A 20050-nucleotide genomic window follows, 5' to 3' on the forward strand; every position below is an offset into this window, starting at 1 on the left:
CCACACCTGCTTCATTTCTTCACTGTTTCTTCGCTCTCTATTCCTCTTCCATACCTAAAGTCTTGGTCACCTCCAGGTCCTGCTGCATGAACGCCATGCTCTTCTCGGCGTTGCCTAAAGACCAGTAGGCAGAGCTCAGGGCCGAGAAGACGGATCCACGCAGCTTCAGGGAGCACGTGCCGATCTTCAGCCCCGCCTCCAGCACCACGACAGAGGCCCCGTGGAAACCGTGGGTCAGCAGCTCCTGACCGATGACGGACACGACCACGAACGGGCTCTTGTCCAGCTTCATCTTCTGCAGCTGCTGGTAGGTGGGCTCAAGGGAGTCTAAAAAGACATATGACATGAAAATTGATTTCACCAACTGCTAGCTGATTAGTTTCTTATGTGACACGAGGAAGTGAGAGGCATCCATCTCATTTCATTCTCAGCATAAAGGCGAATAAATAATTCTCCTAAAACTGCAGAACTGTTCCTTTAAGGCAAAAAGATCATTTTTGAAAAGTTTTAAATTCATGGTCACTATAATCTGTAAATTAGGAATGAATATAGTTATGTTGTTTTGTCTACCTTACATTTGTGGTGATCTGTGTAAGACTGAACTGAGTAACCTATAGATATTTTTGAACTGATGACGGACTAAAATTATTTGAATGTAGTCAAAAATACAACTGTAGTGAAAAGCACACACATAAGTCTTTGATTGTACGTAAGTCTTTGATTGCACTACTGTATTAATGTAGATGCTACATTTACCAATTTCTGATTTAAATTGTTCCTCTGGACGATGCAAGAAATTCACATCTAGCATTTGTCTGATCCTAAAAGTATCAAAATGCCATATGAGGGTAATTGTGATATGTGACAATGGGCTTTACATGTAAAATATGATTGTTTGATTGAAAATGGACTGCGTCTGATCATGTTATGATGCATTAAAGATTCAAATAATATTCTTCTCAGGAATAGATGAAGGATTTTGTTTGTTAGCGAAAGTGAAGCTGTGGAAACTGATGCCGCTGCGGAACATCATCAGCTCTGAGTCGGGGCAGTGAAGCTCTCAGAAGAGAGCAGCGAAACCAGAGTGTGAATAGCAAAGTGAGCGGCGCCTGGAGACATTTCACTGAGGCTGTGGGCTGCAGTTGCGTGCTAGGTTTGCTAGTCCTTACGAGCAATAAATAAAATAACTAAACAGACAGCTCTGTTGTGTGCTTTGTGCAAAGGGAACCCACAAAAGAAACCTCTCGTGTTAAACCACTTAAATTCTGTGATCATCTGGAGACTCCAATGACACAATTGTTGGTAATCCCCTATAGATAATGGGTAATAAAAGAATTGGTTTGGTTCAGTATCATGTGTTTCTTGTTGTGAGGTTATGTTTGGTTCGATGTAGGGCTCCAGTGTTCCTGGAAACTTCTTTTAGGACTAAATTAAGCAAATTACATTTGTCCTTATTTACTACAGGAATACACCAAGGCTTTGACTTATAGGAAAAGGGGACACAGCTGAAACCTTTGTGCTAGGCTCCATATAATACAACACATCCTCCTCTAGGAAAGACATCAGCAAACCTGAGAAAGACAGATAACTCAGAGGAGGCCGCTCCCTCCCGTGCCTATTGGATTTCTTCCTCCTCCATGGTCCAACTTGTTGTCCTGCCTACTGCTTACTCAAGCATTGCAACTCCTGCTTACTCTTTCTTGCTTTGAAGCTCATGGGAGATAGAGTTTTGAAGGGTTGCAGCCCCTGGACAGCAAAACAACCTCCCACGAAGCCTCAGATCTGCATGAGGGCTTCATTTTGATTCAGGCAGGCCTCTGTTACATACTGTATGTCATATCTGCTGCCACTGATCTCAACATGCTGCCATCACTACCAAACACTGACATTAAGGAGTGGCCGCTGCATTCTTCTTGCACTGCTGCTGCTTAAACATGACACTGGCACCTTTTCTTTGCTGTTTGTAAAATATTAGCAGTCACAAAAGGCTAGGATACAACATGCTCTACCTCAAATATATGGGACATATTGCGAATACCCAGATTTTTGCTGTAGCTTGCCAAGTAGAAGGCTATTCCCAAGGCACATTGCTCTCATTCTCATACTGCTGAAGGGCAAAAACATAATCCTGTGCCAGTTCTCGCCTGCAAACCATCGTGATGCTGTGTATCATTTCTCTATTTTCTTATGCTGTGGAGGCCTTGAACTGTGGGGCCTGCAGACCAACAACAAGAATCTACTTTGTAAATATTTTATAACCACAAGAAAACAGGTCATACCAATAAACATAATAATACAGACTAACTTTTCTCTTTCTGATCAGAAATGGAAATATATAATTAACCCGTTAATGATACATTAATATTTGTGCACCGACACTGCACCTAAAGTTTGGAAACATTTACTACTTGCTTTTAAAATTACAGTGCCCAGGTATGTATATTTACACAATACTTTCAAATAGATAATCCTATACGTGGGGAGGTAGCAGCAGCCAAGACAGCTAGCTCTTATGTTATTATCAACCTCGTCACTTACACTGATGAGTCCCAGTCGCCACTGCTACAGAGCACTGGTCACCTGCTTATTCAAATATTATTATTAATATTGAATATATCAACCTGCACCAAATTTTCTTTGGGAACTTATTTTGCAAGTGTGAAGCCAATAAGATGGACGGTCCTCGAGATATATGAGCCACAGACAGACAGACAGAGACTTATTATTATTTAAGTAAGCCAAGTCAAAGGTGGTTTTCCATGGGTCTGTTTCAGATCAAGTCCAAAATGAAGTCCTCTATCCACACATTGCTCAGGGACAGACCCTGACTCTTTTCCGACTCTATCTCCGAAAGCACTAATGTAATGTCACAGCAGGAACCCAGTGAAGTGCTGTCTCATGAAGGAAGCATCTTCAGACTCTGTCTCAGCGAATCAGTCTCAGACACCAAACACCTGCTGCTCCTCTTGGCAGAAGATGTGAGTTCTGCCACCACATAAACTTCACCTGTTGGCGGACACGGGCGGTCTCAAGATTCAGGCAGAAGTGGATGTGAGTTATACTTTCACATTATTAAGTGGCATTTCATCTGACTTGCTGGTTTTATTTATTTTCTACAACTCACTTCCCTTTCTGTTTCTGTTTTCTCGTTCCTCACGTCTAATGTACGTTCATTTCTTTGTGAGGTCTGCATCTTTAGAGGGAACTTTTTATTTTTCAAATCCCACTCCCAGAGGAAGCTTACTGAATAAAACAACAAAAGACAAGTGACTTGACAGTTCCCTCAGTGCCTACATCTCACTCTCCTCTGTAACTTTCAAACAAAGTTCTGGTTTGGTGCCTGTGTTGTTTTAATTAGTTTGACTGTTTTCGCCTGTATTCATCGTCCTCATGTTGTTTCACAGTATGTGGACAGGGAGACAGGTCGAATGACGGTTGGTAGACACGCACGTGAAATTGTTGTCATTGTCCGACAGGCCTACCTCTCAGGGGCGATTTCATGGCAGCCTCCACCATGCCGACAAGCAGCTGGAGACTCTTTGGGTCTTGGGCGAGGCCGGAGGCGAATGCTGCCAGGGCGTCGGCATGACGACCCAGGTACTGCAGGGCAACCCCCTGACGAAAGTAGGCCTGCAGGTAGGAAAACAGATAACAGACATTAAAGGCTGGAAGGGTTTTGTTTAAGCTTTCACATTAGGCAGATTGATATTTTGATCCACTTCTATATATTTTTGTAGTTTGTACAAGGATGGCTGAAAATATTTATCATCATGGAATTGTGGGTTTATACAGTGCAATAATAAAACTGATAGATAAGTGGATATGTGGGGGAATACTATATTCAATCTGGTAAAGTCGTGGAAAGTAACCAAGAAAATCTAAATAGAATAATGAAGTTAAGTAGAATTTTGGGAAACTTTTATTTACAGATTAATATCTTATATAGAAAACATGTATTTATTGTTACAGATTAACTGTAAATGACTAAAATTTGCTTCACCTTGACACACTGCTGATTAATGTATCAATAAAAATGATCCATAAATAACAGACAGAGGAATTTCTGCATATAATAAATACTATATAGGTACTATGTACCTTTTGTTATACTGACTAATTCTGAGCTTTTCAGTAAAGTTTGAATGCATGATTTAAAGGAGGATGTAGTAACTGTTAATAGTGCAGTATATCATCTGAATGCTTCTTCCTCCACTGAGCAGTTATGAATATACATATATATATATGTATATATATATTTAATAATAACACAAATAATACACCTAAGGGTAATCGTATGACATTCATTGTAGCAATTCTTACACCAATGATTTGGTGTGAATGGTCTGAGGAAGACAAAAGAAAGGCAACACATGTAACAAATGCAATAGTTGTTGAGATATTTCACTGTGGATCAAAGTGTCAAACTGACTGACTGAGCACCTCAACTTGCTCTCAGAGGATTGGAAAAAAAATCAGGTGCTGTGAGAAGGAACATAGAGAAACATTCTGTCGAACTATATTTTTTCGGTAGGATTGGTCAGTGACACCTTGTGCAATTCACAGCAAGATAAGAGACAATGAGTGATGACATCAAATTCAAGGAGAATCCAGCAAAAGATAAAAAAATACTCTCACACACACACACACACACACACACACACACACACACACACACACACACACACACACTCTGTTCCTCTCTCACTGCCGACCAGACTGTAGCCTAATTGTCTCGTCTACCTCTCTCTTCCCCTCCATTCCTCTCCTTTTCCTCTTCCATTTATCATCCTGCCCTCCCTCCCCCTGTTTCAACATAACCTGTCATGACAGTGAATAGATGAAGACAAAGACGAGAGGAATTAGATTACATGGCCGCTCCTGCCACTTTGTGCACCCGCACTGTCTTTGTGCAGCACTGGTCCTCAGACAGCTTCATTGAAACGAATGGAGCCAGGGGTCACGTCTAATCTAATGCATTAGGCCTCGAGTCCCCAGTGTGCTGGTGACAGTGCATGATGTGAACAGGGCTCAGTGTCATTTCATTGTTGATTAACACAAAGTGGGATAAATGGTTGGCAATTACAGATGGAGTCATATCACACAGAAAAAAGACTAGAATCAGACAAAGCTTCCATAATATAATAATGTATGAGGAGCATTTTCAAAACATAAACTACAAAGTGCTTCAGGCAAGGCTATAGATTCAAATCAAGACGTCAATCTAATGAGGTGTGTCATATGATCAAATACTGAAACAATTCCCGTAACATACGATGTAAAAGTCAAATCCATAAAAAAAAGGAGAAACAAGTAATAGCAGGATTAGCTCAGAAACAGAGTGCACATCAGGTGTGGGGTAGTTTAGTAGTACTTTAGAGCTATATATCAAAAAAATCAAATCAAAGTAATATATAAACTCAATAATACATCAAATTCTATTAGATTAGAATTAGTAGATCAATCAGTTATGGGGTAGCGGACCGATAATAAAATATGCCAAATGTTTTTGTTGTAGAATCGATCCTCATTTCAACAGATCAATGTCTTAATTGAAATGTGTGTTTTATTAACCACAGGAAAACAGAGGAAAGGGACCACTCATTCATCAGGATCTCGTCTAAATGACACCAGCTTGATAAGAACTACTTCTCCTTTCCTCTGTCGTTGTCGTATACGAACGCTATATACACGTGTGAGCCACTGAAGATGGATGACCGCAGATGCAGTTATGGCGACGCTGTATGTGATGTGTGCAGGACAGCGAGGTCCTGTGGCAATCTGAGATTTAATCACACTAAAGAACATGATGTGGTCATGCAGTGGTGGAGAAGAAAGGTGCTGGTAAAGGCGGGAAAGTGATCAGTCTCAAAAGTCAGTATTCTGATGTCTTGTTATGTAGCTATGATCTGAAACGGCTATGCCCCATTTTTTATTTTTATTTTCTGAAGTTTTTGTGCCTTTTGAATAAAGCATCACTAAATAATCACATTTCATTGTGGATCTTTCATAGTGTAGTGTTGTCTGAACGATTCATTGTTTAGTGAACATTTTATACCCTATATAGTAGACTCATTGTTTCCCACAATGCATTGTGAAAAGTAGCGTACAACCGATGGTCACTAACCAAGCAATGTATACCATCATGCATTACGCTCGTAACATAGATACGAGAGGAGAGACGGCAGGAGAAACAGCCCCTATAGTGAAGAAGGGGTAAGTGAGTGAGTGGGTGATTTCGGACACAGCCATTGTGTATGTTTCTCACTTTACTTCCCGTCTTTGTCTGGTTTCCTGGCCCGTCCTTACTAGTTTCACCTGTGTGTTGTTAGCACCTGTATTATTTATGACTAAACCACATTACCTGCATAAAGGTGTCTGCTTCGCCCAATAATAATTGGACCAGCGTTGTTCTCTGGCACTTATTGACGTAGACTTTACCTCTACCTACTGGCCTGACATGCTGCTTCTTTCTTTAATGTTTTTGTGTTCGTGTCAGTGATGTTTTTTAAAACGACAGATTCATTTTAATGGGGCAGATTAATTTACAAAAATGCTGCAGTAGTGTAGACAAGGCTTTAATCCCTGTGTTTCCCCTCAACCCTTTCAGTATTACATTATATTACATTAGATTACATTTAACTGACACTTTTATCCAAAACGACTTAGTCGTTCAGATTAAAGACTGGAATTTGTTTACTAGAATTTCCTCTTGTGACGTCTGCATTTGGGTCATCACCTGTCTGACAGAAAATCCAATTATACTATCTCATTTTACCCTAAAAGTTCCAGTATCCAGCTTCTTAAATTTTTATATTAACTGTTTATTTTAGACGTCTGTGAAAGTCACATGAATACATTTGCGTTTCTTCATTCTTGTGTCAGAATAGACAAAAAATGCTTCAACATGTCATTTAGGGCTTTGGAATAGTTGGGTGGGGATTGGATCTATTTCTATTTTTCGACACTTTAAAGGCTGAAATGTGGGACAGCCATTCTGTTTTAGTTCTTCACACTGATGCCAAGTGTCCACACTGAGGAGAAAGGGAGAGCAGCCTGCCCTCTGACCCTCATCCAGGCTGGAGAGGATGGCAGCAGGCAGGGAAGAGGAGCTGGGCTGGTAGCTGGGGTGACATATGGACACCCCACCTGTCTGTCTACCTCTGTTTAGCACGGCCCCTCAAATCTGTCCCTGTCACACTGATCTGGCTGCTGTACGGAGGATGCAGTGTTTGTCATTTAGACATTCATGTCCCAGTCTTGCCTACAATTAACGTTTACCTTGATTAGAGAAGCTTCAAGGTGGATAATTTCACTCTGATGAGGATGCTCATTATGTCAGAGCATCATGTTAATCAAAGCATGGAGTCCATTGTCTCTGCAAGACTACGTGTGTTAAAATAAATCACAATAGGTAGATCTGAGTTGTGTGTGTGTTTGTGTTGCGTCGGAGCTTTTCATCCCCACCTAGAGTGTAAACATGCCATATCCAAACAGAATGTGACAGCAGGAAGAGTCTGCCTCCTCCTGCCTCCTGCTCACACACATCCTGCCTATTAGCTCAGTCTGGGGGGGGGGGTACCGTCCAGACAGTCTCACAGACTAAAACATACTGTACAAACACCCCCTCTCTGTCTGCCGGTCGCTCAGCAGTGTTCTGGAGCATCTCAGAACAAACCTTGTCAGATTAGAGACTCTTCACTGGCTTCTGTGGCCCTTGTCTGGATCGTCTAGTCTGTTTCACACTGATTCCTGACTGTGCTCTTCAACATCACCTGACAGTTCGTTGTCAGGAACGCTGACGTGATCAATAGACGGCACAAGACTAATCCTGCTTGTATGTGAGTGTGTTTGTCCCTGAAGTGTGTTAATTTATTCTTCATACCAGCCTGTGTCCTTTTGTGTGTTCATAAGAACCCTGAGGGCTCTTGTGGGTGTGCTTATGGGGAAACTATGGACACAAAGGACTGTATTTTATAGTGTATCAAACTCCATTTTTGCTGGAAAGAAAGGTTGTCCTTAAACATGGTGTGTTTTGCAGAATACATTGACCTCAGATCAGGTGTCCACAGTCATATGGCCAAATAATGCACCAGCCATAGACAGTATATAATGATGGGCAACATGACTGCTTCCCAAAAATTAAGGCAATGCACCTGGAATAACCCCCTGGTAGCTAGCTGCAGCATAAGTAATACATTTGTCCTCCTCCGTGGAAGTGGACAGGACATCAGCCAAACTAAATCGTCAAAGTACACTTCAAATGATTCATGATTGGTTGACTGTATGTATTGGCAGGACTTTGCAACCGCAGCTCCATCAACCAATCGCAGAGCGCAGACTCTGGCTGCAAATATGCAAGATGGCTGGTACAATGTTCTTAATCACACATAATTTCAAGAGCAGTGTACCCATGATATATTTCATTTAGCATCATATAAACCTAGGTTCAACTTTGTTTCGATTGTGCCTTGTACGTGGCAGCTTCATCGAAATGATGACTCCAGACATCAGTAGAAAATTCGTAAAAGGCTACAGAAATTAAAAAACTACTATTTCAAATAAATAAAAAAGGAAATATGGCTGCAGTCTATGAACATATAGCAAATGATATAACAATTCTTGAAATTAACAAGAGATTCACAGTAAACCATCAAGTCATTATTATTATATCATATGGATGATTAAAGGTATTTTCCTCAAAACAACAGCACTAAAGGGACTTAAAGTCATGGGACCACCAAAAGCTGGAAGGGTCCTCTGTGAACCATGAAAGTCCACACAGCATATTTCTGAGGTGAGTGTAAGACTTCTGGTGGTGCTAGAGGTAAAGTCAGGGGATCATCGAGTCATCACGCTTCATCCTCTGAAGAACAGAAGTGTTTGTATTTCAAAAATCCAACAATTGGACCAACGAGTTCAGTGTTTGAGTGAGACAGAATGAAGGAGAGAGTGAGCCATGAAGAGAGGTGCTATATGTTGGTGTGTCAGAGGAAAGGATGCACACCAGATGAACAGATGCTTCAATTACTGCTCGTAACTCACATTAATCGAGAACAGATGGCACCACAAGTGGCGGGAGAGAGTGAGAGAGGGGCTGAGCGAGAGCGAGAGAGAGAGAGAGAGAGAGTGGATCACATAAAGCAGCAGACATGATAGAGATTGATGTCTTAGCAAATCAGAGAATCTGCCTCAAAACGCACAGATGAAACCTTCACTCTTATTTTAGCTGGAGACAAAGTAGATTGGACCTTATTTTACTTCTGACTAAACAGTTATAAGAGAGGATGTGGAAGAGGGAAAGTGATTTATTAGAGGTGGAGGAGGCTGAGAATAAAGAGAGGAGCTTCCTGACAGACCTGGCTTCCTGGAGCCAGCTCGAATTTTCCTCACAGCAAACAATTAACACTAAACCTTGTTCAGATTCCTACAGTTTGCATGTGAGTAAAGCAGCATGCATATCTTCTTTTGTTATTGAGGAGGAGTAAGATTGAAGGTCTTTGCAAACAAAGTCTGTATTTTTCATGTTTTTGTTTTTGTCATCCAATAAAATCATCACGCACATAAACCTTGCACACTCGTATTCACGCTGAAAAGTCGGTGGCAGTAAAAGGGTGTTGAGCAGTGAGGATGATTCTGTGGTCCTGTCACTTGATAAAAGAAAACACTGGAAAGTTTCTGAGTCCGTGTGTGAACAGGATTAGCACAACATGAGGTTGTATTTTGTATTTGCTTTAGTTGGAATAAAAGACTGTATATAAAGATGGATGACGTGTCTCCACTTCCTCCCACTGTCCAAAATTAAACCAAAATACCCCCGAAATATCAATGTGCGTTCTAATAAATACATTATAATGCTTTTTAGGTTTACTTATAATTCCTTCAGTCTACTATGGTGACTAGATGGTGCATTCAGTGAACTGAGGATGAATCAATCCAGATACGGGAATTGTTTCAGATATATACAGATATACAGTGTAGAATTTTTCCAAATAAAATACATATTAAATAAATATCAAACACATATTAACATTTGTGTGTTTATTTTTGTGTGACACTAACAACATATTGTTTAAAAAATAAAATGACTGTATCACTGTAAACTGTATATGTTCAGTGCATGACTGGAAATCAGGCTCAACACAATAACCAATAGTAATGATGGACAAAAGAAAAGTGCCACCCAAATCAAAGCTGGAATTTTACTGTTTACTGTTTAAGATTTACTGTTTCCTAAACTCAGGGAGGAATTATTGTCTCTGCAGTCTTCATCAAGGATGAAGAGGCTGCTGGGGTCGCATGTCCATCGCTGAGAAATGGAGTCAATACCTCACTTATCCCACAGTTGGTGATATAACGACACGCTGTGTGAGTTGTGAGCTGTGTGCCATAAACCTTGGAGAGTGAGATCATTATTTCAGAGCCTGAGAGGGGGTGAGGGAGTCATTAAAAACAGTAATCGGCATTGTGAGGATGCCTCTTTGTGGGACTTAATGCAGTTTTATTTTTTATCAGCGTAAAGGATGATCAGACCCGGTGAATTTACACCGGCAGACCTCTACAGCAGTGCACAGTTACTCACAGTCTGGGAATGAACAGCCCTCTCATCTCGCCGGGCGACATGATTCAAACAGGTTCTGCTAATAGACTAGTCAGCCTGTAAAGTACTGTGGCTGAGAAATAATGCTGCTGAGCAAGCACCTCCACAGAAAACTGGAAACACATCATCGAACACAAATAAGAAACAAACAGCAAAGGCCGCAAAAACATATTTGAACCTGACTAACTGGGAGGTAAGGAATTCCATACGTCCATGTCGAGCGACATTTGGTGATGAGAGATGTATTTAGAAGTAATACAAAAAAAATGTTAAATACTCCATTTAAAGTACAACTCATGCATAATGAATACTTCTTTTTATTTTTGTATTTCAGTTAAATGGTTCCCAACTTGGATTCTGGGCCCTGCAGATGGTCAAAGGTTCAATCTCAGTGGTCTTGAGATAATAAATGAAAGAGGAAGAAGCAATAGGTCTTGGATATTAGGAGCCAGAGTCTCCGCAGTAGTGATGGGGATGGAGTCGGAGTATCGAGGTCCGAACACTACACAACCTCAACCAATCATGACTCGTTATCAGCCGTCAATCAAGATGTTTCACCATGTTTTTATTCCATCGAATAACTAATCACACCCAAAGTTACCAGAGAAAAATAGCACTTGGACACATATCGGTGTGATAGAGTTATGTAAAAGTACTAAAAATGACCATGACCATCTTTGAGTAAATTTTATTTGATGTGACCAATACTGCAGCCAGCCACCAGTTTTTAATGCGATGATTACTCAATGTGCAAACAATTGCATAAAAATACATGAATTATAAAAGCAGTTATAACGTAACTGTTGAAAAGTGGTACAGCAAAAGGCAGCACACACACACACACACACACACACCCCAACTGTTCCCTGCTTAATCTGCATGAATATTTATCATTGCTGCACTGGGACACTAGCTGAGATGCAATAATTGAGTTGGAGTGGCCATAACCACTGTTTCCACAGGGAGCCATAAAGATGTTACACGACCAGCTGTGGGCTCTCTCGCACAGACCTGCCGAGCCAGTCTAATAGCTTCACCAGTCTGTGTGATGTAGTGTGTGTGAAACTCAGAAAAATGGGAACACTGCAGATCCAGAGGTGTGTCCACAGCCTTGAATTTTACCACAAGTCGTTTTTTCTCAACATGAAACGCTCGTTCATCAAGTACAGAGACAAGTGTGTACGTCTCTTCTGTGTGTGCTGCGCATCTAAGTGCATGTACCATATGCAGGGTCATCAGCGATGCCCCTGGCTTCATATGTTGAGGGACCGCAGAATTTATTTGGAGCCAACAGATCAGGCGTTGCCGTCTGTCTGCAGTAACCAGGCCACGGCAGCGACTGAGCTGCATTAACGCACAACACAGGCCATTAACTGTGTTCACTGGACACGACAGGGCAGGGCGGTAGTTCTTTACAGTGCTGTTATGAGTGTTATCACATGCTGGTCCATTCCAGTAATTATACAACAACAGCTGTCGGAGTGTAACTCTATAACAAAAATGGTAATAGGGACTTTACACCCTTTGAGAAATACTGGTTAAAACCTAATTAAAAAGTTACAATGACGAATGCTGACTCCTGCTAAAGTTGTTCATTCAACTTTCTTTTCATTGATCTAAAAATAAGAGCGCGCTGACGATCGGTAAATGATTGGTTCCCAGGTGAAACACAAGGTTATGGTAAGAACACCTAATCTAATAAAAGCAGGGTTGGCTCCTCACGCCTGTTTCCAGTCCTCATGCTGAGCACTGCTGGCAGCTTCAGGTTTTCCATGAGACATGAGATTGATCTTCTCTCAGCAACTACTCCTTAAAGATTTCATTCAATAAGGTTTGCATGTTTATACACTTGATGGGGTAGAATATAAAACACACTCACTCACACACACTCACACACACACACACACACACACACACACACACACACTGAGATGCATGCCGGGGTCAAACTAAGTGTCTGAAACCCCACGACACTGGATTAGGTGGGGGCTGCATTCAAAGGTTTCTGGGACTTTGGTCGGGTGTGGAGGCGAGAAAGAAGCTGTCTTTTCTTTAGTTACACAGCTTTATCTGTCACTGTTTCTGTGTACCAACAAGGCACAACCAAAACCTTAGAAGAGACTGTCAAGAAATACAATGTTATCTAAAAACATTTTTTCTGCCCCCTTTGGTTAACTGTTTTGGATTTATGACCTGCACACTCAGTCTACATCCATTCCACTAAGTTTTTGTCTGAAAAGAACATTTTTTAACTAAAACAACCTCTTCAGCTCCGTATCAGTTCCTTTCCAGTCCACACTAACACCTTAAGACGCATATCACGTGAAAACTCTTGTACACTGGGCATGCGCGTGTTAGTGTGCACAGGAATTACTCAAATAATAGCCAACAGGGCCAGCAATACTTCTTTTTTAATTAATTCATTATCCATGCTGCTTTTTACACTGGTAGCTGAGGCTAATGCTGCTTGTTTTCTTCCAGAAGGGGTCACGTGTAGTAACCTGACAGATCAGCCAAGGCTATGTCATGACTGAAAAGAGCAAGAGATTGTGAGTGTCCACCTCCTCATTCCCAAACATCTCAGCCTCTGCCCATCCGCACTAAAATGCAGCCCCAGAGTGTCATCTAAAATGGGGCCAGCAGCATTTCCAAACATCTCTGTTTCAGCAGCTCTTTTTTTTTTCCCTATCATTTTTTTATTAAACATTTTGAATACAAAAAATATTTTAAAAAATATATCCACAATTTCAATGCAACAGCGGGATAAGGAGAACACCAAAGACAGGACCAAAACAACAAACAGACAAACAAACACACAACATCGAACTAAAATACTAAAAAATAATAACACAGTAGATAAATTAAATAGTAATTATGATGAAAATGATTAAGTAAGTATATAAAAAGTAAAATAAAATAAATAAATACGGTGCATTAATACTTGGTGGGTCTGTCACATCATTGATTTCGACTGATGTTGATGTTCTAACTGAAACTTCAAATCAGTCAGTTGGGGATATCTGTGAAGTCCAGCCCTAACAATCTCTAAACCTCCGGAGAAGTGTGGACACCAGGCACAGCAGAGTCCATGCATTGTCAAACGAAAACTTAGTAAAGCAAAGCAAACAAACATTGAGAAAATTGTCTGGCTCTTCAGCTCCAGATACTTTTTCAGGTTGGCAGGGAAGATTAGAGCTAGAACCACGATCCAACTGGACTTTAATTTGTCTGGCGTTTAGAAACACAACTCAAAATGGGGTAAGGATGTTGCTTAGTGTCTGCTAGATGCTAATAATATAGCAGAGTGTGGAAAACTCCCTTTGTGTTCATCCTCTATTCTGGTTCAGCACATGGGATCAAAGTAGTTAAATGGCAATATAATTAAGGGCCACCGTTGGAGTGTAAGTCACACACAGTAAAGATCAGCTTTCCATCTCCCTTTGAAATGTGATGTGTGGAGGTCAATGTAAAGGGTCATCTGACACATCCCTCTTTCTATCTTCTTTTTAAAGAGCACAGAAACTCCACTTTACAGCAGCTGTTCAAACACACGATCCCCCGCTTCAAACCTTCACTCTCTATCGACTTCTAGTAAACACGAATGCCATCCTGACAACACAAATGTTATTTTGCTCAAAACACATTTTTATCAAGAAGTGTTTGTGGATAACCTGAGCAGAACGTCAGGTTGGACATTTAACCTTGGCGTACGGACTGAATTACTCTAAACCAAGAGCTCTAAATTAAAGCATTTTTGAAGCATTTTCTCTGTCGCACACATACACACAAGTAATCCTAGTTAACCTCTCCGCACAAGGTTTATTCCCTCGTTGACCGAAAGCAATTCCCTTTTTCTTCTCTCTCTGCTTTACTTTATCTGTAGACCCAGACTCTGAGTCATTCCATCGACCCGTTCAAGTGTGTGTTTACACTTATCTTTGGCCATCTTTGAAACAATACACGTCGCCATGCTACACACACACATGAAACGCACTCATACTGCAGCACTTACAAGGAAAATATGCATAAAAGCGAAGTGGGGAGATGAAGAGGACAAGCGGCCTTCTGATCCTGTTAACTGCAGCACAGCTCAGGGGTTTGGTTCTCTCACACTGGGTAATTAGGCTGTCACTCAACCGACCGCTGCTGCGCTTGTGTGTGTGCGCGTGTGCTCGTGCAGCAGGTCGAGTGATCGCTTGATTGCCTTTCTGACCTTTGACCACAAGGGAGCACGTACACCTGCTGGGTAAAGGGAGTTGGGGGGGAGGTCAATGTGTCGCTGTAAAACTGAGAGACCAGGTTGAAGCAGAGAGAAAGATTAAAGCAATATACTGTAGGTTGATATGGATTAGGGCTGCAAGTAACATTTATTTTTATTATCAATTCAAACCCTTAAAACTCAATGCACAGTGACAGAAAACAACCATTAAGCAGGGAATCTTAATGGTTGTGAGGTGGAAATATGTTTTTTTTATTGAAAAATTACGTAGACAAACTGTTTAATTGAGCAACTGCATCTGTAATATAAAATAGTTACTGTGCTGATGAAATCGCCATGAGATAAAATTTTTATGTGACAACTAGAGAGGATCTACGGCACCAAACATAGTGCTCCTGACGGATCACCCAGGTTTCTACATGACAACCTGTGCACACGAAGAGAGGCACAGGACATCAGTCTCAATAAAAGTATAATGTGAACGATGGAGATGGAAAATGGCTCCGACTGGTGGATCCCTCTTGGGTCAACCTAACCCAGGATTCATTGCACTTCGGTGACAAACCGTTTTTTAAACTGGTAATGGTGCTGGCATGCGACAAGATGTCCGATGCTTAAGTATCGGGCTTCAACTCGACCCAACAACTGATGGTACACATTTAAAAAAAAACAGGGTGCATTAAAGGGATAGTTCACGGAAAAATTTAAATTCCCTCATCTTTTGAGTCGTTTGAGTGCAGCCTTATCCAATACAATTGAAGTGACGGGATCACTTTTTCAAACAACAGAAAAGAAAAGCCTCCATACTGCTCCTGTGGTGTCATCTAAGTGTCCGTAAGCCCCGACTCGAAACTGAGTCATTCACACCATGTTTCTAGCCTAAATGTGCTCTGTTATCCTCTTTTTAGGCTTAAAACGTGGTGTAACGTCGCCATCCCAAGTTGAATATGAATGTCGGGGCTACGGACACTTGGATGACAACACACGAGCAGTATGAAGGCATGTATGGCTTTTCATGTTGTTTTATTACGTCTGAAGGAAAGGTCACCATTGACTTCATTTGTATTGGATTCTGCTGTAACAAAATTTACCTGCGAGACTCCAGATGTGTTTTGTGGACTCAAATACTTCACCCACCCCTCCATCAGCACCTGACTTCCTCCTGAGCTCTGTCATAGTTACCACAGCGACAACCACATGGTCACTTTTTACTCTCATGTTGCTGTTTGATGCTGGCAGGATGTGTACAATGAGTATTTAAGATACGTCCACGCTGCAAGCCTTAGAGCTTAATTCAGAATTTTTTTTAGATCCGATTTTTTTCATGTAGCTGTTCACTTTATCTTTTCAAATGTGGCCGGTATCAGACTTAAATGTGAACTGGTCATGGCCCTGATGTGACCCACAAGAAGACGTCACACACAGCATGCTATGTACCGAAGTACACTAGGAGAAGAAGTCGGTAATAAACGTGGAGGATACATGAGCGTTTACGGTTCAATTTTCAAACACAGACCGGTTACAATACAAACCCTCAAGTGTTGCTTGTACATACGTGTCACTCCAAGGTCTCAAATCTCACTGTCCCTCCACTGACTACCTCCGTCGCAGCTGTCTTCCATGTTTGTTTTTGCATGGTAACTCCCACGCACCCTTTCTCCTGAGCAGAATTATGAAGAATGTCGACCTATGGTGGCTTAAAAGTGGCGGTGAATTCCAAAACGGGTCACATAGCTGTTCAGACTGAGGTCTCATTTCCCAAAAATCAGATCGGTATCTGATTTAGAAACACATATGAAAGTTGAAAAGATCCGATTCCATGTGATTTGTGTATTATGTCATTGAACAATCAGATCTAGGTCACATGGGGGAACAGAATCAGATTCGGGTCACTGTGTGAACAAAGTGTTTGGAGACTTTTACAGGAAAAAGGTTGTGTGTGTTGTGTCCAAAAAACATTTACATAAAAGTGATGAGGGTTTTAAATCCAAAACAATGAGCTGAAAGGTGCTAAAAGGTACGAGGGCATAAGGTAATCATTCTCCCCTTTCATGCTTCACATAGTCTTTTGATCTACTGTGAATATCTAAATTTCAATTATTAAGACAAATGGGTATGGGTTAGTCGTATCTAAATATTTCTTGAGAGAATAATGATTTCAAATCTCCCAATCACGATGGTCATTTTCACGCAGCACTGGTGCTTACTCAGTTGTTCATGTTTCTGTGCTTTGGAAACAAGGCTTCGTTCTCTTCCTTCGCTTTTAAACGCCGAAGCTGTGATCAGGGTCAACGCCCCCTCCTTATTTCTCTCTTTGGTGCGCTGCTTTAATTAGAGCCAAATCATCCCAGGAGAGATGAACAGAGGTGGAGGACGAGTGGGGAGAGGGACGGCACATCACCGAGACCAGTGATTACACAAGGGAAGACGCCGGGCATGCAGTTTCCCACTCACACTGAATCAGGGCAAGGTGAGAACACACTCCAATGATTCCCTACAAAAGCTAATTAGACCCTCTCTATGTTTCAAATCCAATCTTCACCGGTTGCGATAATTCACAGAGAAGCAGCAGTTACCTAGCACTGAGAATTTAGTCATTAATCTATCAACATTCCTGTATCCAGTCACTCCCCTCATGTCGCTATGCATGTACTTATGTGTTTTTTTTCTCCAAGGGGAAATGATTCATTGACAATCAGATGTTAGCAGATAGACGTTAATGCAGAAATACACTTTTATTTCCAAACTGACTGTCCAGGTCATAGCTTAGTGATAACTTGGCACAGCAGGATTCAGAGCATTGGAAATCTCTGCATGTTAAAGCAGAAGATTCATAAAGCACATATTCTTTTTTTATTATTTAAAAAAAACAAACAAACCTGCATTTCCCTGTAGGTGTAGAAACCAGGTCTGGAGGCAATCAGAGTTTAGTGAAGCTAATCTGTACTGCTCAGAATTGGACATGTGGAATTCTTAACTGCAATTAACAAGGCTATAATTACTATGGGCATATATAAAACATCAAGCGCAGTTTAATGGACAATATTTGTCAGAAAAGGGGGCCAGGGACAGAGAGGGCCTCCTCCACTGACCAGGAGTGGCCAGTTGGAGCAGCTTACAGTCCCATCACATGTGGTGGTTGGCCACCCCCTCCATCATCCTCTGACAAAAAAGCCTGTACAAAATGTTAAACATAATTTAATTATATAAAAATATTTTACTCATACATTGGCTGGGTAGACTGTAAGCGCCTGGGAGCATTCAATATAAGTTGTCTTCAAATTGTATTTGGTTAATTTCTGTCTAAATACTTCCGGGTGTGTGTGTGTTGGCCAAATGGATGTGAATGGGGTCCTGAAAGTTTTTGCATCAACAGCACCTGATGCTGCTCGATAATTAGTTGTTGCAGATTTTCCTCGGTGCACAGAGACACTCCCACTTTTATTTTGAGCCAATTGGTATGTTTTTTAATGCAATGTGATTGGTCGACATCATCTTAGGTATGTCCGACGTCACTGCGTTACGCTGATCGGTGAACATACAGCTACTTCAAATGGGACTGCATTAAATCCGGCAATTTCATCACAAAAACACCCCAACAAGAGGATGAAGGAGCTTGTTCCAGACCAACCTGATTTACAGATTAAGCAGCAAATGATGAGGACGAGCTTACACTCCCGCTCTTGAGAAACAGAGTTGACTAACTGGATGTGCTGTCAGTAATGTCAGTAATGTCTTCACCTGTTTGCTGTTTTCTCTCAGAAAAATGCAAACAGTATGTTGAGTTGTTTTTGTTGAGTCTGGCTTCAGTTTCAGAGCAACGTGGCTGGGAAGCAATAGTTTGCCCTGTGGAAGTTGACTGCAGGGGTTTCATTGCAACATCCATCATCAGGTTGCTCTGGGGATCCACGATCCACCTTAGAAGAGGATGTCCTGTGATTAAAAGGCCGGAACACCTAATGATGCTAAGGTACACAGCTGACATGTCCCTAAAATCCGCTGGTAGTCACCAACATCCGATAACATTAACTGGTGGCAGGCATTAATTAGTGCAGAAGAACATACAAGGAATATTCTCCATGTTGTCCCATGTTCTAAAATGGACAGTGTTTAGTTTAAAACGGCCTAGAGGGAATCATGTCTGATCTACTGAGCGGGCCACATGGCTTTCATAGTCAGATTTACCTTTAGCCTTGATTACAAGGCCAAAACACTTGATGACGCGAAGGTGCACAACTGAAGTTATGTCCCTAACATCCACTGGTGGCCGCTAACACCTGCTAACATCTACTGCTGGTTGGTAACTTAATTTGTGCAGAAGACCTTTAAACATACAAGGGATGTTATATACAATCTTGTCCCATGTTCTAAAATCTTAGCACAAAGTTTCGCCATCATCCTAAACTCACCCTATGACTCATGATTATAGAAGCTAAGCAGCCTGGTTAACAGGGTTATGTATCTTATTATTTGCCTGTTCCTTGTGAAGACTATTATCCTGAGACCTGTGGGAATCTTTCCAGTGTTCTTGTTTTGAAACAAGTCAGCTGTAAACATTAAAAGTCAGAACAACTCATCAAGCAACATTGTTATCTTAGTTATTTTAAACTATATACAGTATGTGACATACGTAAAAGAGTAAACCTGGCTACACAGGGTTTTCATTTGTTGTGAACTGGTAGCAAAACCTGTCGGCTTGAAGGTTTCTCGTTTGTTTGTAGATACTTTCTCTCCTTTGACATTTGACTCCTCTATTTCTCTCACACGTTTCTTCTCCTCCCTGCTCTGTCTCTCTAAAATCCTCTGTCTAACCTTTCAGAGAAAAAACACTTATTCTGCAACTCTGAATCAGAGGAAACGTGAAAACGTGTGCTATCAGTCACTTTTGATTGACAGCGGAAGATTTAAGCACTCCTCTCAATCATGACTTGTTCTAATTTATAAATTGCACCAGGGCCCATCTGACCTGAATTTCATGATGCCAAAGGATAGATCCCACTGACTTTTCATCTAGTCATCATCAGCGTTGCCAGGTTTGATGGTTTTTTTTACTATTCAACCAAAAGGTACAACAATGCAAAAAAGTAGGTTTCAGACCAGTGCAGTTGCAATTTTCCATTTCAACAAAGATGATATAACAAAATGCACTAAGCGAGCACCCATGGGCGTCTTGGTATTAAAATTATTATATAAGTATATGATATAATAGCTGTTATTTTAAAGGCATATTATTA

The 20050-nt window shown here is 41.1% G+C and overlaps 1 protein-coding gene across 1 annotated transcript in view; it reads right to left on the reverse strand.

Moving 5' to 3' along the window:
- The window catches only part of ttc28 (tetratricopeptide repeat domain 28), a 126656-nt gene that overhangs the window by 50019 nt on the left and 56587 nt on the right, over positions 1-20050 (reverse strand). Inside the window, exons 3-4 of the mRNA XM_020082539.2 lie at positions 3483-3630; positions 55-327 (exon numbers count right to left, since the gene is read on the reverse strand). Of these exons, the coding sequence (XP_019938098.2) occupies positions 55-327; positions 3483-3630 (421 nt within the window). The remainder of the gene's footprint in view (positions 1-54; positions 328-3482; positions 3631-20050) is intronic.

This window comes from Paralichthys olivaceus, chromosome 18 (genome assembly GCF_024713975.1).
Source record: "Paralichthys olivaceus isolate ysfri-2021 chromosome 18, ASM2471397v2, whole genome shotgun sequence".
NCBI lineage: Eukaryota > Metazoa > Chordata > Actinopteri > Pleuronectiformes > Paralichthyidae > Paralichthys > Paralichthys olivaceus.